The 22475-nt window shown below is 52.9% G+C and overlaps 1 protein-coding gene and 1 non-coding gene across 2 annotated transcripts in view; both read left to right on the forward strand.

Moving 5' to 3' along the window:
* On the forward strand, nt 5852-5924 carry TRNAR-CCU. The gene has a single exon. It is a non-coding gene; the product is annotated as a tRNA-Arg (tRNA).
* Nucleotides 13721-22475, forward strand: part of FBN3 (fibrillin 3) — a 68390-nt gene continuing 59635 nt past the window's right edge. The window contains exons 1-8 of the mRNA XM_018051001.1: nt 13721-14392; nt 14520-14602; nt 15098-15196; nt 15380-15475; nt 15723-15818; nt 17563-17760; nt 17872-17997; nt 18143-18268. Coding sequence (XP_017906490.1) covers nt 14196-14392; nt 14520-14602; nt 15098-15196; nt 15380-15475; nt 15723-15818; nt 17563-17760; nt 17872-17997; nt 18143-18268 — 1021 coding nt within the window. The 5' untranslated portion in view covers nt 13721-14195. The remainder of the gene's footprint in view (nt 14393-14519; nt 14603-15097; nt 15197-15379; nt 15476-15722; nt 15819-17562; nt 17761-17871; nt 17998-18142; nt 18269-22475) is intronic.

Below are 22475 nucleotides of genomic sequence, written 5' to 3' on the forward strand. Positions count from 1 at the left end.
ACCAGGGATTGAACCCACATCTGGCAGTGAAAGCACTGAGTTCTAATCACTAGACTGCCAGGAAATTTCCATGTCATTGATATTTTAAAAAGCATCAGTGAGGCAAGTGACATTCTTTTTGTCTTATGAAGTCTTCAGAATCCAGTGTGTATTTTACACTTAAATCTCTGTTCAAACTGGTCATATTCCAAGAACTCCACAGTTTCCTGTGGTCGGTGGCCACCATCTCCACAGTGCAGCGCTGAAGACAATCTCTGGGAAGAGTTGAGTGCCCCCTAGCGGCAGGCTCACTTAACTCCACCCTTCCTGGCAATTTAGTCCAAACTCAGAAACAGATCCCTGCCTAGGACCCTCGATGTCTCCCTGCGGCCACCACACCATATCCATACCCCCCAGGTTGAGCTTTCAAGGGCCCTCTCAAATCTGGGTCCAGCTTACTCCTCTCCACAGGCAATTTCCACTCTCTCCCGCTAGCCTCACTGGACTTGCCCACCATTCACTCATCCATTGATTGATTCTCTGAATGTTCACCGAAGACCCAGAGGTTACCCTGGCTCATGGGAATCTTCTGAGAGTCAGCGGTGTTTGAGCTTCCAGAACCAACAGTCTTCACTTAACCAGTTGCCTCCTTGGGCATCAGTCTTCAAGTGTGATCTTGGGCTTCACACCTTCCTAGTAGGATTATGGATTATTTGGATGGGTGCTCAATCTCTCAGTCATGTCTGCCAGGCTCCTCTGTCCATGGAATTTTTCAGGCAAGAATATGGGAGTGGGTTGCCATTTCCTCCTCCAGGGGATCTTCCTCATCCGGGGATTGAATCCATCTCCTGCACTGGCAGGTGGATTCTTTACCAGTAGTGCCACCTGGGAAGCCTGGGTAGGATTATTGGGGAAACTCAGTGTGATAACAAATGTAAAGCTCCTTGTACACAATGGGTGCTTAATAGATGTTGACTGAACTAGTGCCATCCTCCAGGCTTGGGGGGCAGGGCAAGAAACTGCAAGCAGAGATTCCAACAGCAGCTGGGGTTGGGGCGGATGGGACCACTGGGAGACAGGCGAGGCAAACACCAGAGCCCCAGAGAAGTGGGTGCAGATGGCAGGGCTTGGAGTGGGTACCTCTCTCCCACAGGACTAACCCATACCTGGCCCAGTGGCCCCAGTCTTTGCAGAACCCACTTACAATCACCCCTTGCATAAAAGCTGCCAATGGCTCCCTGTTGATTTTTTGAAAATATTTTCAAAATTAAAAATTTTATGTTTAATTAAAATTTTTTATTATCTTTTATTTTATTATTTATTTATTTGGCTGCATCAGGTCTTAGGGGAGGCATGTAGGATCTAGTTCCCCAACCAGGAATCGATCCCAGGGCTCCCACATTGGGAGCATGGAGTCCTAGCCACTGGACTACCAAGGAAGTCCCTAAAATATTTTAAAAATTGTTTTGGGGCTTCCCTGGTGCTCTGGTGATTAAAAATCCACCTGCCAATTCAGAGGACACGGGTTCGCTCCCTTGTCCCGGAAAGATTCCACATGCCAAGAGGCAACTAAGCCGAAGCACCACAACTAGAGAGTAGCTCCTGCTTGCTGCAACTAGAGAAAGCTCTCTCTCCCAGAAATGAGACCAAGCACAGCCAAAAAGAAAATAAACAAACAGATAAATAAATTAAACATTTACAGATCTTTTAATTATTTATTTGGCTGCACCAGGTCTTAGTTGCAGGATTGAGGATCTTTGTTGCAAAATGTAGGATCTTTGGTTGAGGCATGTGGGATCTGGTTCCCTGACCAGGGATTGAACCTGGGCCCCCTGTGTTGGGAGTATGGAGTCTTAGCCACTGGACCACCAGGGGAGTCCCTCCCAGATGATTTTAAATAGCGAGAAAATCCCCACAGATTGCCAATGCCTCACCTCTCACTCGTTCCCTTTGTTCCCTGTGCTCCAGTCATGCAACTCACGAGGGCCTTTGCACATGCTGTTCCCTACCGTCTGGGATGCTCCTCTCTCCCCTTCCCTCAGTTTTAATTCCTTATCTGGCCAATCTCTGTCTTGGAGAAGCCTCCCCTGACCTCCAGCCTAAGTCAGGCCCCTGGGGCATCAGCACCTCCTTTCCCCAAGACTAACCACCACCAGAACGTGAGTCCCATGGAGCTTTGCTTTGTTTGCCACTGTGTTCCCCTCTTACCTAGAACGATGCCTGATATATATATAGCAGGCACTCAATAAATGCTAGAGTGAATAATATCCCCCAGACTGTGACACAAACAGCAGGAGGGCAGGGTCTGAGGCTGTTTCTGCTTCCTTCCTGTTCCCCATGCCTAGTATACAGTAGGCAGTCAATAAATGGGTGACACTAGTGGTAAAGAACCCGCCTGCCAATGCAGGAGATGCAAGAGATGCAGGTTCCATCCCTGGGTTGGGAAAATCCTTTGGAGGAGGGCATGGCAACCCACTCTGGTATTCTTGTCTGGGAAATGCCGCAGACAGAGCAGCCTGGTGGGCTACAGTCCATAAGGTCACACAGAGTTGGACACGACTGAAGCGACTTAGCACTCACACACAGAAGATGCCCTCAGGCCTGGGTTACCGGGCACCTGTGTCTTGGACCGGTACATTAACATCAGCTTGATCCTACTTGGTTTTCCCAGGAAAATGACCAACAGAGAGATTTTCCTTCCCATTTTGAAGATAAGGGAAGCAAAGTCCAGAGGTTGAGAGGCTGGGCTCCATATGTTGTTCATGCCTCTGGAGCTGATGTTTCTTCTCCATCGGGAAAACTCACTATGGCAGGCTACATAGAGTGTCCCAAAGATGCTCACATTCTAATTGCCAGGGCCTGTGAAAAATGGGAACATCTTTGCAGATGGGGTTAAGTTGAGGATATGGAGATGGGAGGATGCTCCTGCGTTACTAGTGGAATCACAAGGGTCCTTAAAAGAGGGAGGCAGGAGGGTCAGAGAGAGAGCTTAGAGGATGCTACACGGTTGGCTTTGAAGATGGAGGAAGGGGCCACGGTCCGGGGGATGCAGGTAGCTTCCAGAAGATGGAAAAGGCCAGGAAATGGACTCTCTCCATAGTCTCCGGAAGGATCGCAGTCCTGAGGGTGACTTGATGTCAGCCCAGTGAAAGCCATTTTGGATTCTGACCTCCAGAACGGAAAGATAGAAAACTGGTGTTTTTTTCAAGCCACGAAGTTTGTGATAACTTGTCACTGTGGCCATAGGAAGCTCATATACCCTGCAACCTGAGGGAAAGTTTCCAGCAGATCAGCAGGCAGAAGGCATCTGATGGCTGTAGCAAGACTGTTGCCTCAAGTCCAAAGCTCTGTTTCGGACACAACCAGCCCTGTTGGTTCAGCTGTCTGTCTCCCAGTGGCTGGGTCTGCCCTTCCCCAAGACAGACAGAGGACCGTCACCTTCAGCAACATCAGAGGTACAGGAAATGCAAGACTTGTGAAGCGAAATCGCAGCCGGCGATTGTTCGTCCGACAGCTGCTTCAACATCCAGACTCCTCTCCTTCAAGAGAGAAAATGAAAACCAAGAAAACAAAACGAATATGATGTCATGTTTCTGGAGCTGCCCTAGGGAACAGTGATGGTTGTGGAATCAGACCCACCCAGCCCCACCCATCCAAAGACAGAGGCTGAAGGTAGGGAAGGAATTCTGCTTGGGTGAGCTCAGCGATGAGACTGCGGCCTCCACGTTAAAAAAAAAAAAAAGTAAAATGCACATAACATAAGATTTGCCACCCTATTAGTAGATGCAAACGATCATATAGAGAAGGGATAAACAACAAGGTCTTCCTGTATAGCACAGGGAACTGTGTTCAATGTCCTGTGATAAACCATCCTGGAAAAGAATATGAAAAAGAATGCATACATATGTATAACTGAATCACTTTGATGTACAGCAGAAATTAACACAACATTGTAAATCAACTATACGTCAATAAAATACATGTAAAAAATTACCATCCTAATGATTATTTAAATTAATTATTTTCCCACTTTTTTGAGGAATAATTGATAGACTTGCATTGGTTTAAAGTGGACAGTGTGGGGCTTCCCTGGTGGTTCAGTGGTAAAGGATCTGCCTGCTGATATGGGAACCATGGGTTTAATTCCTGACCCTGGAGGATCCCACATGCTGTGGACCAACTAAGCCCGTGCGCCGCGACTACCAAGCCTTGCTCTAGAGCTGCAGCTACTGAGCCCACGTGCTGCGCTACTGAACCTGCAAGTCCTGCACAGCCTGTGCTCGGCAACAAGAGGGGCCACTGCAAAGAGGAGGCTGAGTGCCTCAACGGGAGAGTAGACTCCACCCTCCACAACTGGAGAAAAGAGCCTGCCCAGCAACGAAGACCCAGCACGGCTGAGAATAAAGTAAATTTTAAAATAAAACTAAATATAAAAAGTGGACAGCAATGAAAACAATTTTTTAAAGTGAACAGTGTAATGATGTGATGTAAATATACATTGTGCAATTACTGCTTAAGCATTTTAAGTGTGCAATTACGTGCTCTTAAGCACATTCACATTGTTGGGCAACCATCCCATCATCCATCTCCGGTACTTTCCCATCTCCCCAAACTGAAGCTCTGTCCCCATGAAACACTGACTCCCCATCCCTTCCCCCAGCCCCTGGACCCACCGTCTACTTCCTGTCTCTGTGGTTCTGACTCCTCTAGGGACCTCCTGTGAGTAGGATCAGACAGTATTTGTCTTTTGTATCTGGCTCTTTTTACCGAGCATCACATCCTCAAGGTTCACCATGTTGTAGCAGGTGTCAGAATCTCTTCCCTTTTAAAGGCTGAATAATGTTCCATCAAATGGAGCTAAAGAGGGTGGGAGAAAAAGGAACCCTCCTACCCTGTGGGTGAGAATGTAAATTGGAACAGCCACTATGGAGAACAGTATGGAGTTGCAATTAAAAAATTAAAGCTAGACCTACCACATGATCCAGCAATCCCACTCCTGGGCACATATTCTGACAAAACCCTAGTTCAAAATGGTACATGCACCCCAGTGTTCATTGTAGCACTGTTTACGATAGCCAAGACATGGAAGCAACCTAGATGTCTTCTGACAGATGACTGGATTAATAAGATGTGGTGCGTATAGACAGCAGAATACTACTCAGCCATAGAAAGAATGAAATAAAGCCATCAGGAGCAACATGGATGGACCTAAGTGAAGAAAGCCAGGCAGTAAGAGAAATATTGTGTGGCATTACTTATAGGCAGAATCTAAAAAATAAGATACGAATGAACTTATTTACAACCTAGAGAGAGATGCGCAGACATAGAAAATAGACTTATGGTTAACCAAAGGGGAAAGCAGGAGAAGGATATAAATTAGGAGTTTGGGATTAACATATACACACCGCTATATATAAAATAGATAACCAATAGGGGCCTACTGTATAGCGCAAGGAACTACACTCAAGGGATAACCTCTAATGGAAGAGAATGTAGAAAAGAGTATACATTTGTGTGCATACGTGTATCTATGCGTGTATAACTGCATCACGGTGCTATACACAAAACCAGCACGACACTGCAAATTAACTATGTTTCCATAAAATTTTTGAAAGATTATATATATATACATATAATAGAACCACTGCACTGCACATCTGGAACTAACACAATAATGTAAGCAAAGTATACTTCAATTCAGTGTTATGTGGCAGCTGGGATGGGAGGGGCGTTTGGGAAGAATTGGGTACGTGCATATTTATGTCTAGTCCCTTCCCTGTTCAACTAAACAGTCACAACGTTGTTAATCGGCTACACTCCAATACAAAATAAAAAAAATTTTTTTTAAGTAAATAAATAAATTCAAGAGTGTTCCCTGGTGGTCCAGTGGTGAAGACTCCGCACTCCTAATTCAGGGGGCCCAGGTTCAATTCCTGGTCAGGGAACTAGATTCCATATGTTGCAACTAAAGATCCCGTGGGCTTGCAATTAAGGCTCAGCGAAGCCAAAACAAATAAAGTAAAAATAAACTCTAGGTAAGTTTAAAAAAATAAAAAATAGATGTTATCCCAGTCCCCCAAACAAATAAAAAGTAATAAAAGTGATAATCATTAAGAGGTACTTCTTGGTTTACAAGTAAAACAAATGTTTACAAAGAGGGAAAAAGCAAGGACGAACAATGTATTGGGGGGCCAGCATTTGTGTTCATTGTTGAAGAACAAAGAATATATGTGTACGTATCAAAGACAAGGGTTTCTGCTGTCTCCCTCTGCTCAGCAGACTGAGGTTTGCAGCTTTGTGATTCAAATCTGTCTGTGTTCTTTAGGGCTCTGGGGACGGGGTGAGTGACTTGGGGATTCTGTGCCTCCATTTCAGTTCAGTTCAGTTCAGTTCTGTTCAGTTGCTCAGTCGTGTCCAACGCTTTGCGATGAATCGCAGCACGCCAGGCCTCCCTGTCCATCACAAACTCCCGGAGTTCACTCAGACTCATATCCATCAAGTTGGTGATGCCATCCAGCCATCTCATCCTCTGTCGTCCCCTTCTCCTCCTGCTCCCAATCCCTCCCAGCATCAGGGTCTTTTCCAATGAATCAACACTTCGCATGAGGTGGCCAAAGTATTGGAGTTTCAGCTTTAGCATCAGTCCTTCCAATGAACACCCAGGACTGATCTCCTTTATCCATCTGTATAATGGGGACAGAAGAGCCTGCCTCAGGGGTCTATTGTGAGAAGGTGTAGAGGGGGCTGTTATTCCTGCAGAACCAGATGGGGAGGCCGTCTGGGTCCAGCTGTTCTCTCCGCCCCTCCTAGCCTGCGCCTGACCTTCTCGGGGCCTTCCCAGGGAACTCCAGAACGCACCACTCCCCCCCCACCCCGCCACCCCGCCCCAACCCTGCCTCATTCCCAGGCATCCAGCCAAATTCCCGGGCCATGTGCTCCATCCTCCCTAAGCCCAGCTGCTTCCTGTGCTCAGACAAAGAGAGCTCTGTCCCCAGACTACCAGGCCACCCCCCACGGCACAGACTGCGGCCCCCCCGCCCCGCCATGTGTCTGTCTCCAGCCCTGGCCCTGTGCTCCTGGGCACATGCTGCCAGCCCTGTGTCCCTCCTTCCCTTAGACTCACGTTACTGGCATCTGCGCGTCTTCTAGGCCTGGACATATACAGCTGAGTTCTGTCTGCAAGAGGGCAGTCCAGGACAGTACCGAGAGTCATGGGGTTGGGGAGGGGGCGATGTGGGGAGAAAGAATAGGGCTGGAATGACTCAGACATTGCACAGGGACCCTCCAGGATGGCAACAGTGTGGGGCGCTCAGCGGAGCATGAGTGCTGTGGCCACGTGACAGGGGCAGGGGACAACGGACAGGAGCAGGGAGTGACGCAGACAGTGTGACGGCAACAGGTGCCCCTGAGGAGGCGGTGTGACAGCAACAGGTGCCAGTGTAAGAAGACAACAGCCGAGGGGTTGGTGTGATGTTGGTTGGGCGGCCGCTTTCCGGTGATAAGGGACAGCAAGGAGAGCGATGCACCAGCGGCTGGTGACAAGATAGAGACAGCACAGGACCTTTGCCGGCTCCTCAGTCGGAGGACTAAGATGACCTTTCCCTGGGTCTGGGACATGCCCCCTTCACGAGGAAGAGCGAACGACAGAATTTCAAGACACTGGATCTCCATTCTCCCAGGCACCTTGCTGCAAGGTGGGGGCATAAGCACCCCCTGCCACAGTCCTTCAGCCAAGTGACTTTGGCCCCAACTTTGACAGATGCTGGCATCAAAAGTGGGTCCCCCTTGAAGGATGGGGGAAAGGATAATTAGGGAGTTTGAATAGGCATGTGCACACTGCCATATTCAAAATGGATAACCAGGACTTCCCCGGTGGCTAAGACTCTGCTCTCCCAATGCAGTGGGCCAGGTTCAGTTCCTGGTCAGGGAACTAGATCCCACATGCTGCAACAGAGATCAGAGATCCTGTGTGCCGCAACTAAGACCCAAAGGAGCCAAATAAATACATATTTAAAAAAAAATTTTAAGGCAAAAAATAAAATGAATAACCAACAAAAACTTCCTGTATAGCACAAGGAACCAGTGGCACTACTGGTAAAGAGTCCGCCTGCCAGGAGACAGAAGAGATGCGAGTTCCATCTCTGGGTCAGGAAGATCCCCTGGAGCAGGAAATGGCAACCTGCTCCAGTATTCTTGCCTGGAGAATCCCTTAGACAGAGGACTCTGGCGGACTATAGTCCACAGGGTTGCAAAGAGTCGGACTCGACTGAACCAACTTAGCATGCATGCACAGGGAACTCTGCTCAATATCATGCGGCAGCCTGGATGGGACAGGAGAATGGATACATGTATATGCGTGGCTGAGTCCCTTTGCTGTCCACCTGAAACTAGCAAGACACTGTTTATAGGCTATACTCCAAATAAAGTAAAAAAAAAATTTTTTTTAAATTAAGTGGGCTCCCCTGGGTTCTGTTTTGCTGCGGCTGGCTTCAGTTTGGTTTCCAGAGTCCAGGATTGCCAAGCACCATCTGAGCTGGAGCAGAGAAGGAATGGATGGTGTTTCAGCAGGACCAGATCTCTGGGTGGTTTTGGGGGTGCCTCTGCTGGCTGCAGGACCCCCAAGCGTGGGTCTCCAGCCTCCTCAGAGATCCTGTACTCCACCAAGCACCCTTTCTGCCAAGACTGATTTCTGTGGCTTGCTCTTTAAGAATCCTGACACTCTGGGTGATGGTGTTTGTGGGTGACAATGTCAAGGCAATAAGGGAAAGGTGTAACGGTGACAGGGAGCCACACGAATGTCCCACACAAACCAGAAAGCAGCAAGGTGTCAGCTGGATGGGAGACAAGGAGGTGACGGCAGAGGGGGACGCTGACGGGTCACCGTGTAATAGCAATCTGGCAGGCAGTCGGTGTTGACGGGGAAACCATGACTTGCTCTGCCCTTACGGCAGTGTTGGGGGTGGCACTGGCAAGCTTGGGGGGAAGTAAGAGCAGCCACGTGGCTTCACGATGGTGTAATGTCGCGAGTGACCCCTTCGGTAAGGGGCAGGCATGCGACAGGCTCAGGCAGTGGAAGGCAAGAGGGCACGCCAGCAGTGAGGAGGGTCCAGTGGCAGCAACCCCGTGCTGTCGCTGTCACTTCCGCACGTCACTAAGACTTCCAACAGCCCCACACCGCCTCTGTCTCGCCACACCTGACGGGTTGCTCCTCCCCTGGTTTCCGGAGAGCAGGTGGGGAGAATTTTTAAAAATTATTTATTTATTTTTGATTGCACTGAGTCTTTGTTGCTACCAGCAGGCTTTCTCTAGTTGCGGCGAGCCGGGGCTATGCTTCAGCTGTGGTGCTCGGGCTTCTTATTGCTGTGACTTTCTCATGTGGCCGAGCTCTAGGCACGCGGGCTTCAGGACTTGCGTTGCACGGGCTTAGTTGCTCTGTAGCGTGCGGGATCTTCCTAGACCAGGGGTCGAACCTGTGTCCCCTGCAGTGGCAGGCAGATTCTTATCTACTGCGCTACCAGGGAAGTCCAGGTAGGGAGAATTCTAGAAGGAATGGCTGCCTGATGCACCAGCCTTCCATGGGGCTTAGCCATGGAGGTATTGATTGTGCGTGTCCCCGATGCGGGACTGTCCCTCCCCACCTTCCACACGTAGGCTGGGCTGCTTCTGGGGCAGCAGGAGCCTAGCCCAGCGCCCGTCTAAGACACATTTGGTGGCTGAAGAACAGACCAGTGTGGACCTTGGCAAAGGAGCCTAAGAAGGGAAGACAAAGGCGTTCCATGAAAGCTGACTCATCCACGGCAGCCCCTGACCCTTTCCACACTGGAATCCCACACCTCTGTCAACTTGATCTTGGGGTTCCTTCCCTAGCCACTCTCCCCACATCCTACCATCCCGCCTGACTCTCCTCACAGGCCCCGGGAACTCTGTTTCCTCAGCCAGGATGCCCTCAATCTTGTCCCCAAAGTTTCCCTCTGCCTCATGCTCCTCCAGCCCAGCCCCGGAGCTCTCACTGCCCCCCAGACCAGTTCTAGTTCTCCCCACGGAGAACCTTCTAGAGTGACTCCTCTTCCTGAGAGCCCATTAGGGCTCACCTCAGGGGTGGGGCGTACCCCCTCTTGTTCATTATCTACTGAGCAAGCTCCTGGCCCCTGCTCACCCCTCCAGCTTCCATTTGTTCTCTGTCCCTTTCTCCCCCTCCGCCCGAAAGCTCCAGTCTTACTCAGTTCCCGCACCTTCCACACACTCCTGTCTTTGGGCATTTGCCTGTCCTTCCCTCCACTTTTCACAGGTGTTCCTTTGCACTGAAGACTGATGCTGAAGCTGAAGCTCCAATCCTTTGGCCACCTGATATGAAGAGCTGACTCATTGGAAAAGATCCTGATGCTGGGAAAGATTGAAGGCAAGAGGAGAGGTTGACAGAGGATGAGATGGTTGGATAGCATCACTGACTCAATGGACATGAATTTGAGCAAACTCCAGGAGATAATGGAGGGCAGTGAGTCAACATTACTTTGCCAACAAAGGTCTGTCTAGTTTTTCCAGCAGTCATGTATGGATGTGAGAGTTGGACTATAAAGAAAGCTCTGAGTCCCAAAGAATTGATGCTTTCGAACTGTGGTGTTGGAGGAGACTCTTGAGAGTCCCTTGGACTGCAAGGAGATCCAACCAGTCCATCCTAAAGAAAATCAGCCCCGAATATTCATTGGAAGGACTGATGCTGAAGCTGAAACTCCAATATTTTGGCTATCTGATGCAAAGAACTGATTCATTTGAAAAGACCCCAATGCTGGGAAAGATTGAAGGCAGGAGGAGAAGGGGGCGACAGAAGATAAGATGGTTGGATGGCATCACCAACTCAATGGACATGATTTTGAGCAAACTCTGGGAGATGGTGAAGGACAGGGAAGATTGGAGTGCTGCAGTCCGTGGGGTCACAAAGAGTCAGACATGACTTAGCGACTCAACAACAACAGCAACAATTGAGCCTTCAAGACTCCCATTCCCAGGGAGAATGCTTCTTTCTTTCCTGCCCTTCTAGAGTCCTTCTCTCTGGTCCAAGAGTATCATAGAGTCAGGTCTGTCTCTTGGGACCCATATTGGGAGATTATAAGAATTCTCTCTCTCCTAGAGTTTTTTGGTGATGAAATGAGATTATGTGTGGGACTTCTCTGGTGGTCCAGTGATTAAGAATTTGCCTTTGAATGCAGGGGACTTAGGTTCAATCCCTGGTCAGGGAACTAAGATCCCACATGCTTTGGAGCAACTAAGCCCTCATGGCCAGCAACTAGAGTCTATGCATTGCAAAGGAAGATTCTACATGAGGCAACAAAGATCCTGAGTGCCCCAACTAAGACCTGATGTAGCCAAATAAGTACATAAGATAATGTGTGTGAAACTCTTAACATCATGCCTAGCCCATAAGCACCTGCTAAATATTACCTCAAATGGTTATTTGCTATTTATTTTTTACATTCCAGAAGTGCTATGATGGAGGCACCATCAGCATAATCAGCTTCGGGAATTCAATAGGGTAAACGAATTATTTCAGCGCGGGCAGGGGGTTTTTGAACTGGGCTTTGCCAGATGCAGAGGAGTTTGCTGAGGGGGACTAACAGCCTCAGGTCCAACAGCTGACTAATCTCCATATCAAGGATCGCTGCTGGTGTCTGTTCTCAGAGGTGGGAAAGCAGTGGGGAAAGCTAGAAATTTTTGTTTGGGATCTGAGTTCCAGCTAGGGAGCAGAAATCCTGAAATTCAACTTCTGCGACAGCTGGAGAAGCTGAGGCTCAGAAGGGCTAGATCTTTGGACTCTTTAAACTCTTCGTTTTGAGAATCAGATTTTTTTTTTTTTTTTAATGCGGACCTCCTTTCCAGAAAACGCATCTCTGGGCAGCGTTTTGCCTACATTGTTAGGGGCTTCTGGAGCTTAGTCTAGTTAAGAATCCAGGCTCCAGGTAAGATTCCCCAGTCACCCTTGGAATTCTCCAGGCTCGAGGGAAAAGGCGTCGGCTCGGGGAGAACACAGGAAAGAGCCTCCAGGTGAGTCCTGGGACCTTTCAGGCTGGATCTCTTCCAGGCCACGCCAAATCACAGCCCCATCTTAGGGCCACAACCAGCTCAATTTCTACTCCAAAACGCGGTCCCCACAGCCTCCCCGCTCCCCGTCTCAGGCCGCGCCTCGGGTCTGTACTCCCGCCCCATCCCATTTCTTCAGCCCCTCGGAGTTTCACCCAGAGCCCCAAGCCCTCCTCCAGCTCCAGCCCCTCCCCGAGGCCCGGGATCTGAGCCTCTGGCCCCCCGCCCCGGGAGTTTCAGAGGTGCACACGCGCCCTCCCCCAGCTCCTCCCGCCCTCGGACCACCCCCCCGCCCCAGAGTGGCAGCTCTGGGCTGGGAACTCAGCGGGGTCGGCCTCTCGGTTTCGCGATCCCGCCCCGGGCCCCCCGGCGCCGCGCCGAGCTGGCCCTCCGACGCCGAGCCCCGCGCGTCCGCTTGTCGCGCCTGCCTCCACGCGCGCCGGCTGGCAGGTAAGGGACGCGCGGGGCCAGGGGCAGGCGGAGGAACCGGAGAGCAGCGGGTGGGGGGAGGCCGAGGCAGGAGGAGGGGGCCGGGGCGACGGAGGGGGAGGGGATTCCTTTGTTTGCAGCCGGCGGCCCCGGCCCCAGCCCCCTCCCCTCCCCGCGCTCCTCTCGGCGCCGGCGCTGGGGCGTGGGGACCCGGAGGCGCCGGAGGGGCTCGGTCCAGGGCGCGAGCGCGGCCAGACCCACACCCGCAGGTGAGGGCGGGGCCGAGCGTGGTGGCGGCTCCCGGGCCTCTGTCCCGGGCCCTGCCCGGTGGAGAACGCGGCCCGCGGGCTCGGCGGGCGCGCGCGCCCTCCCCACTAGCCCCCACGCCTCGTTCGCGGATCCTGGGATTCCTCGCTTTCCGCCCCTCCAGTTACCCCCACCCCTCTGCCGCCTCGTGGAGCGCGCTGTCCCCGCTCATTCATTCCATAAGCTCCTGGGCACGGTTCTCAGAAGCAAAGTTGAGGGGTGAAGGAGGGAGCTGGGTCAGGCCACGCCGGAGATGGAGGTCCCCCCGGCCCCGAGGCTGCGTAGAGAAGGCGTCCTCTGAGCGCAAAACAGCCTGGACGGCTTGGGAGCCAGAAGAGAGTGCCCTTGACTAGTGGGGCCGACTTTCTCGCTTCCCCGCCAGAGGTGAGAAAGGTCTTTTCCTTTTCCGAGGACCTGAAGACCACCTGGTCAAACTCTCATGGCCCAGAGAGGGACAGCCACCAGCCCAAGGGCACACAGCACACTCCCCATCCATTCTGCGCCCAGACCCAAATTCCTTTCCTCGCTAGTGCGGAAAGCTGGACTTGAAAGGGGCCCTGTGATGGCCACTTGGTCTGCCTTCTCTTCCCCAAGGGCCCAGCTCCCGTCCTCCTAGCGTTTGTCCAGTCCTCTCCCTGCCAGGAGTGACTGTGTCCCCGTCGCCTCCCTCCCATCCTTCCAGGTTCCAGAGAGAACCAGGCACCTCCTGGAGCATAGGGTCCCCTTGATTTTCTTCCCCCCTCTCTCTTCCGCCTCGACTTCAGCTCCCACTCAGCCCCTTGCTAATTGTGTGTTGACCTCAGTTTGCTCCTCTTTGAAGTGGGCGCAGTAGCTGTCCCTTCCCTGCTGGATGGAGGGCTGTTCTCACCAGCGGGAAGTTCCAGTCTGTGCCCAGAGCTCCTGCCATCCTCTCTGGATGCCTGGCCCAGCCTCCTCAACTGCGTGCTTCCTCTGGGGCCCGTATGTGCCCTCCTGCACGCTGGCGTACGTCCACTTCTGTCCTTGTTTCCCGCCTAGAGTCCTACAAGGGCTCTCCACTGCCCTGACCTACAAGTGGGAGCTCCAGTACACAGGTATACACTCCTGAAACACAGCTGCCGCCCGCCCCTCCCCTCCACTCAGAGGTCCGCGGTCTTCTTGCCTGTGCTCCCAGGGTGCTGTCCCTGCCTTGACACCCTCCTCTCAGCTGACTCCATCACTGAGGCGTAACACCTCCTCCAGGAAGCCTTCCCTGACTGCTCGTTCACCTGCTTGCGGGTTGGGGTTGGATGCTTCCCTGGGCCCCCATCAGCACCCAGTTTCTCCATCCCGGCAGCCTTCCCACCACTCCTGGTCCTCCTGGGTGCCCAAGGGCTTCTTGCTGAGGTTGACTCCGCCTCCTCTCCGCAGCCTCCGAGGGACGTATCATGATTCTGGAGGGTCCGTGCTTGACAAGGAGAGGAACCAGCCCCCTCACCGTGGCCCGGGGCCCTCTGGCTCGGCTCCTGCTGGCCTGGACAGCCCTGCTGTGCGTGGCGGGTGTCCAGGGCCGTTGGGATGGGGCTGTGCAGCCTGCCGGTCTCGGAAGTGTGCGCAGGCGTGGCAGCCCTGGCTTCCTGCAAGGGTGTGTGGTACCCAGGATGCTGAGAGGCCCCTGGGCCTGGGCTGGGCCATCCTGCTGGGTGGGAGAACGAGGCCCAGGGGACGTCCAGCCAGGTAGGGGCTCACCTGCCTCTCCTGCTCTCCTGAAGGCCCAACGTGTGCGGCTCCCGCTTTCACGCCTACTGCTGTCCTGGCTGGAGGACGCTGCCTGGTGGGAACCAGTGTGTTGTGCGTGAGTGCCGCTGCCTTCTAGGGGGCTGGGGGCGGGGGGGTGTGGAGTTAAGCCATGAAATTGGCCCTTGCCTCTGTCCTCAGGATCCCAAGCCACCCAATCATGTTTCTTTGCCTTACAGCTTCCCTGTGTCTGTCTGCTTGTCAGCCTGTCTTTCTGTCTTGGTCTTTCTCTAAAGTCCCTGTCTCTGTGTCTATCTCTGTCTGTCTTTTTCTGTGTCTCTTTTTGTTTCTCCACCCGCACCCTACTCTAGTGGGTCTGGAATCTGACTCTGTTCGCAAGAGACCTTCCCTCTCACCGCCCGCCTACCCCAGCACAACAGCCAGCAAGCACCCCAGTACCTCCAACTTCTGTCCTTACTGCTCAGTGGTTCAGGCCCAAAGAATACCTCTGTCTCCCCGCGGCTCCAGCAGAGCTTCAGTCCTCCGGGCCCGCAGGGGGTGGGGATGGCAGAAGATTTGAATCCTGGCCTTGACCGCACCTGCTGCTCTCCAGCCATCTGTAGGCACGCCTGTGGCCAGGGCTTTTGTTCCCGACCCAACCTCTGTGCCTGTGCTGATGGGAAGCTGGCTCCCAGCTGTGGGGTGAGCCGAGGTGAGCAGGAAGTGACCCCCCACCCCAGGGGCGGGAAGAGGAGGTGAGCAGCTTCTGGAAGCCTCTGGAAGTTTCCAGGCTGGTTTTGCTGAAGGACCAGAGCCAGGCTGGACACTTCTAGTCCCAGAGCCTTGAGCAGCTATCTCAGGTCTTTCCTGTGTGTGTCCTGCTCCCTGCTCACAGGGTCAGGGTGCAGTGTGAGCTGTATGAATGGGGGCAGCTGTCGAGGGGAGTCTTGTCTGTGCCAGAGGGGCTACACAGGCACCGTGTGTGGGCAACGTAAGTACCCCCCATGCACACCTGGGCTTGGGAACCCAGAGGTCAGACCTGTCTCTGCTATCGTCTGCCCACTGCCCACCGGCCCCTCTTCTGGGACCAGGATTGGAGGGGACACACTCATTGTTACAGTCTTATCCCTCGGTCTGGGCTGGGTTGTGGGGATTCCTGTGTGAAGAAACGCTCACTCGGGCCTCAGCTCCTGCTACTGTTGGGGAACCTCAGGCCACCCCCTTCCCTTCCTCCACAGCTGTCTGTGACCACGGCTGCCACAACGGGGGCCGCTGCATTGGGCCAAACCACTGTGCCTGTGTGTACGGCTTCATGGGGCCTCAGTGTGAGAGAGGTACCAAGCTGAGCATGGGGAAGGGGTCAGCAGGGAAGGGGCACTTCCTGAGACTTGGTTGGACCCCCTGGAGGGTCCAGTAGACATCCTCTCTGTTGTCCTTGCTGCTCAGAAGGGCAGAGAAACTGTCTGCTCCCGGGAAGGAAATCAGGGAGGGCTTCCTGTAGGAAGGGGTAAGTTGGAGTTCATGAGATGGACAAGCCCTCTTATGCTGCACCCCTACTGTCGAAGTGACCCCACAGGCTGAGGTGGGAGGAGTCACATGTGGGGAGGCTGTCACCCAGGCAAAGACAGTGGTTGCAGTAAGTTGAATGCAGGGCGGCAAGGGATGGAGATAGTGTTGAACCTCAGGTGTGCTCTGAAAACTGAGGGGCAGGTGGGTGCAGGGAAAGGCAAGACACTCAGGTTTAGTGTTGGCTGAGGAACCTGTGGGTCACCAAGGAGGCAGCTGGATACCCAGGTCTGGGGCTGCCACATCTATGGGGTCTGAAGCCCCATGGATATTTGAGGTTCTTGGGGAAGAAAAGGGGGGTGATTTAAGGGTCCGCCAAAGAAATGGAGCCCATCCACCAGCAACAGGGAAGGAGAAGGTGAAAAGGAGTGTGTGACGATGGGGATACCCAGGCTGGTGAACCACCAGAGTGCCTTGCCCAGAAAGGCAAAGACAGGCAGGGCCCTGGGACTGACCCCAGCGCGGGGGCTGCTGCTGAGGCCCATCTGTGACTAGAGCCAGTTTGGGGAGGGTATAGCCACAAATCAGAAGCTGGAGGGGCTATGGGTTGCCTGGGTTCCAGGGTGGGCTTTGGGAAACTGGATTTGGCAAGAAAACAGAGTTGGAATTTGGGCTGACAGAGGAGGAGCGGTCGGGGTGGCTGAGGGAAAGTAAAGGTTAGTGGGGAGGATGAGAGAGGAGGGGCCTGGTGTGGAGGCTGGGAGGTGGGGGCCCCAGAGAGAGGCAGGGCTGGGTGTTAGGCAAGAATGAGTGGGGATTCCAGGGTCCTGGGAGGTTGAGGTGAGAGTCTGGAAACGCTGTTTTGCTTAGGGAAGTCAGGACTGTGTCAGAGCTCCTCTCCATACGGGCCTGGGGGCTGGCTTTGGCTTCTCCTTCTGGGAGGGGCTTCCCTTGGTCCAATGCCAGCCCCTTGATTGGAGCCATCTGGAGCATGGAGCCAGGAAGTCACATCTGGGCCTGTGCCCGGTGGTGGGGGGACTGATGAGACCACCTTCAGCTGGGCGGGGGTTCAGCAATGAAGAATTGTAGGTTCAGAGCATTTGGTGGATGCTGGGTCCCTCCCGGAGTCTGGGAGATTTGGCAGAGCCAGAGGTTGCTCAGGGATGGGACCAGCTCTCTCGCAGGGCGTCCATGGGTCCCTGCCCAAGCCTGCAGGGAGGGTGGGCCTGGGAGAGGGGGGAGAGTCTCCAGACATACTCTGAGCTCTGTAGGCTTCGAGGTCCTGGCTTCTGTTGGAGGTTGGTTGCACATTGCTTTGGAGAGAAAGGGTTTTGAAAGATGAATAGGAGTTCATCAGGTAAGGGAAAGGAACAATGAGTAGAGGCTTGGGGTCAGGAAAAAAAAAACACGAAACCTGGTGTGTTGGTATAGGGAGGCTGGGAAGGTGGCCACAACAGTAGTCCAGGCCAGAGAGGTGGAGGCCTGTGCTGGGCCTGCTGGGATGGAAATGCAGAAGGCGATGGGGGAAGTGGGGCGGGTTGAGGCCAGCTGCCACATCCATCTGCCCTGCAGACTACCGGACAGGGCCCTGCTTTGGTCGAGTGGGCCCTGAGGGGTGCCAGCACCAGCTGACAGGCCTCATCTGCACCAAGACACTCTGCTGTGCCACTGTGGGCCGGGCCTGGGGCTTCCCATGTGAGTTCTGCCCAGCCCAGCCACACCCCTGCCGCCGGGGCTTCATCCCCAATATTAACACGGGGGCCTGCCAAGGTAAGTAGAGGGGGCCAATGCATGAAGACCGAGGTCCTGGGAACCAGGGCTGAGTGGGAACCCTTGGGAGCTTTGGTTTCCTCCTCTGACAGGCCTCTCATCCCCTTGCAGATGTAGATGAGTGCCAGGCTGTGCCAGGCCTGTGCCAGGGGGGCAGCTGTGTCAACACGGTGGGTTCCTTTGAGTGCCGCTGCCCCACTGGACACCGGCTCAGTGAGAACAGCGCCAAGTGTGAAGGTGGGTGACGGGGAGAGATTCAAGTTGGGACCTCCTCTCTGCTCTGCTCTGAGCGGCTCAGTCTCCCCCGAAAGGGAGGAGGAGGAGGTGGGAGAGGGCTGGTGGGGGACCCTGCCTGGCTCTGACCCGGCATTGATCTGTGCAGATGTGAATGAATGTCTCAGTGTGCCAGGCCTCTGCTCCGGGGGTGACTGCACCAACACAGTCGGGAGCTACGTGTGCACCTGTCCCCGTGGCTATGCCAGCAGCCTGGATGGCACTCGCTGCCTAGGTGAGCCAGGGCTCAGGGTAGGGTAGGGGGCTGAAGGGCAGATGCCAGGTAGTAGACAGACCCCTTGCTCATCTATCTCTGCAAGCTTCTGGCCCTAGGGCTTCTCTAGCCCTTTAATTTCTATGTCCTTCTGTGTTTTTGGACCCTGGTTTCCATCCCCTCAGAAATTCTGACTCCTTACACTTTGGTCTTTATGCTCCCTTGACCTCAGTCTGCAAGCCCCTCTGGCCCCCACCTCTAAGGCCTTTAGCTCTCTGGTCTCTTCTGCTGGTCTCCTGGCTTCAGTGCATTCCCCCTCCCCCATGCCCCTCTACCCCTTGGACTCTATGTCCTTCTGGCTTACTGGCTGGTGGTCATTCTTGCCTTCCTGGCCTCTGCTTCTATGCCCCTCTGCCCCTCTAGCCCCCATCTCTATGCCCCTCTGGTTCTCTGTCCTTCACCCTCCATCTGTATGTCCTTCTGCCCATTGGCTTCACTGGCCCCAGTCTCTGTATCCCTCTTTCCTCTCCTGAAGACTTTTAAAGAAGTACGCATCTTCCCCCACACCCTGTCTTTGAGATAACTGAGGCCCCGAGAGGGGAGGTTTGCTTGAGCCAAATCCACGTGTAGAAGAGATACCCACACCCAGCTCCCCGGACCCCTCATCCTGCCGCCACCAGGGTGGAGGCCTCTGGTCTGTGCCTCCCCCTGGATACCCACCCTCCTGAAATCCCCCACACCCCACCTGGCTGGGGCAGGGGGATCCTTGGGCTCTCTCTCCCCGTCCTGCTGTCTTGATGAGCTGCTCGTTAGACTTTAGAGGCGGCTGACAGGGCTAGCCAGAAACACCTGTGATGCGGTATGGGCAGAGCCTGGGTTTAGTGAGGCGAGGTAGGCTTGGCAGGTCTCCAGCGCCACCTGGGCCCCTCAGGCTGGATCTCTACCAGGCGGGACCAAGAATGTTGTGTTTGGTGTTCTGCCAGTGTGCCGTGGCCAGTGCCAGACCTATTTATTTCTCCACTTCTCGGGGCCATCTTAGCTGGCATGGTGACTAGCTCTGGGCACGTCCCCTGGACTGTGGGGGCCTTTCCCAGCTACTAAATAGCAGAGCCTAGATTTAAATCAAGGTCAAGTGTCCTCTGAAAATGGGCTTGCAATCAGTTCTGTGTTCCAAGTGACCCAGGGCAAGTTCCTTAACCTCTCTGCTTAGCCTCAGCTGCCTTATGTGTGAATTACTGGCAGTACTTACCCATTTTACCGTTCACTAACTCAGTCATGTCTGACTCTCTGCAGCCCCACAGACTGCAGCATACCAGGCTTCCCTGTCCTTCACTATATCCTGGAGTTTGCTTAGACTCATGTCCATTGAGTTAGTGATGCCATCCAACCATCTCATCCCCTGTCAACCCCTTTCCTCCTGCCCTCAATCTTTCCCAGCATCAGGGTCTTTTCCAGTGAGTCAGCTCTTCGCCTCAGGTGGCCAAAGTATTGGAGCTTTGTCCTTCCAATGAATATTGGAAGGACAAAGAATATCCAATGAATATCAGCATCAGTCCTTCCAATGAATATTCAGGGCTGATTTCCTTTAGGATTGACTGGTTTGATCTCCTTGCAGTCCAAGGGACTCTCAAGAATCTTCTCCAACAGCACAGCTCAAAAGCATATGGAGAGGGTTACATATTTATGGAGTGATTCACCCAGGGGCGGAAGTAGGGGGTACTAAGTACACATTCAGAAACACAGGGAAGCAGAGAAGTTGGGTTTGTGACCACTTAGCAGAGCTTGATCACAGCAGGTGCTTAATACTTGCATTTTGTCTTATCCTCCCTACTAGAGAGGGAGCTGCTTGGTCAGATCCCCTGGGGTTCAGGAACCTGGCTTCCCATCCCTCCTCACTCTCCAGGAGCTGTGTGACCTTGAACAAGTCTGATGACCTCTTCTTGCCTGGGCAGGCACAGCCGCGTTAGAGTGCCAGGGATGATGCTGGAATTGCAGAGCCCTGACTCCTACTCATGCACCTGGGGAACCCTCCCACCCCCGCTGCCAGGTGCATGGGGGTGTGTCTGGGGAGGTAAAAATGCTAGCTGTTTTCTCAGCCTTGGGCAGCTCAGGGGTGGCTACAAGGGCCCTCCATGCTGGTTGGAGGGGTTTTTCCACTGTGGGCCACCGGCTAACATTTGTGGGTTATCAAACCTTAAAACATGCTCTTTTAGAGTCAGAATCCGAGAAATCTGATCACTGAACAAAGCCATCAAGACATCGCAGTGGAAGTGTGTCTGCCGTTTTCGTAGCTGGGGAGCTTCTGCCTTGGTCTCCCCAGGGGCTGCAGCTATCAGTCTGCCAGTCTGCTCCCCTATTGTTCAGTTGCTCAGTTGTGTCTGGTTCTTTGAGACCTGGTGGGCTGCAGCATGCCAGGCTTCCCTGTCCTTCACTCTCTCCCAGAGTTTGCTCAAACTCATGTCCATTGAGTCGGTGATGCCATCCAATCATCTCATCCTCTGTTGCTCCCTTCTGCTCCTGCTCTCAATCTCTCCCAGCATCAGGGTCTTCTCCAACTGAATCAGTTCTTCTCATCAGGTGGCCAAAGTGTTGGAGCTTCGGCTTCAGCATCAGTCCTTTCAATGAATATTCTGGGCTGATTTCCTTTACGGTTGACTGGTTTGATCTCCTTGCAGTCCAAGGGACCCTCAAGAGTCTTCTCCAACACCACAGTTCAAAAGCATCAATTCTTTGGCATTCAGCCTTCTTTGTGGTCCAGCTCTCACATCTATATATGACTACTGGAAAAACCATAGCTTTGACTAGATGGACCTTTGTTGGCAAAGTAATGTCTCTGCTTTTTAATGTGCTGTCTAGGTTGGTCATAGCTTTTCTTCCAAGGAGCAAGCATCTTTTAATTTCATGGCTGCAGTCACCATCTGCAGTGATTTTGGAGCCCAAGAAAATAAAGTCTCTCACTGTTTCCATTGTTTGCCCATCTATTTGCCATGAAGTGATGGGACCAGATGCCATGATCTTAGTTTTACTGAATTTTGAGTTTTAAGCCAGCTTTTTCACTCTCCTCTTTTACTTTTGTCAAGAGGCTCTTTAGTTCCTCTTCACTTTCTGACATAAGGGTGGTGTCATCTGCATATCTGAGTTTATTGATATTTCTCCTGGCAATCTTGATTACAGCTTGTGCTTCATCCAGCCCTGCATTTCACATTATGTACTCTGCATATAATTTAAATAAACAGTGACAATATACAGCTTGACATACTCCTTTCGCAGTTTGGAACCAGTCCATTGTTCCATGTCCGGTTCTAACTGTTGCTATTTGACTTGCATACAGGTTTCTCTGGAGGCAGGTCAGGTGGTCTGATATTCCCATCTCTTGAAGAATTTTCCACAGTTTGTTGTGATCCACACAAAGGCTTTGGCGTAATCAATGAAGCAGAAGTAGATGTTTTTCTGGAACTCTCTTGCCTTTTCTATGATCCAGCGCTGTCTAGGTTCGTCATAGCTTTTGCTCCCCTGGTCCTTCTTCAAATTAAAAGCCTCTTGGGTTTCTGCAGAATGCCCAGGGCTGGCAAGTGAGGCCACCCAGCTACAGATCCCAGCATCTCTGTTTGAGTATCCAGCTTGACTTCCCATTGAGGCAACCCCCTGATCCTGGGGTCTTCCTCGGTGTGGTTGAATATCCCAGGGAGCTTACTGACAATGCCAGCATTTGGTATGGGACACTATTGTTTGGCATGAGCCCAAACCTCCTTCTCTGGGGTAATTTGGAAATCTTGGTTTATTACCTCTTGGTTTAAACTTGGTTTAATCCTCTCAGTGAGGATTGGCCACGTGCCAGATAGAGTGTACTCTGCAACATTCTTCTGATATGTGTGCCCTGAGCATCTCTGGTCCGTGGATGGTGAAACTGAGGCGCAGAGAGGCAAGGAGGTCTGTCCTGAAGATGGTGCTGGTGGAGCTGGGATGTGAAGTCTGGTAACTGGTCCTCAGGTTTTCCCAGGTGACTCAGCAGTAAAGAATCTGCCTGCCTGTCAATGCAGGAGATGCAGGTTTGATCCCTGGCTGGGAAGATCCCCTGGAGGAGGGAATGGCTAGCACTCCAGTATTGTAGCCTGGAGAATCCCAAGGATAGAGGAGCCTGGTGAGCTACAGTCCATGGGGTCGCAAAACAGTCAGACATGACTGAACAGCGACTGAGCACACGTGAACGGCCCTCCCTACACCTCCC

This window comes from Capra hircus, chromosome 7 (genome assembly GCF_001704415.2).
Source record: "Capra hircus breed San Clemente chromosome 7, ASM170441v1, whole genome shotgun sequence".
NCBI lineage: Eukaryota > Metazoa > Chordata > Mammalia > Artiodactyla > Bovidae > Capra > Capra hircus.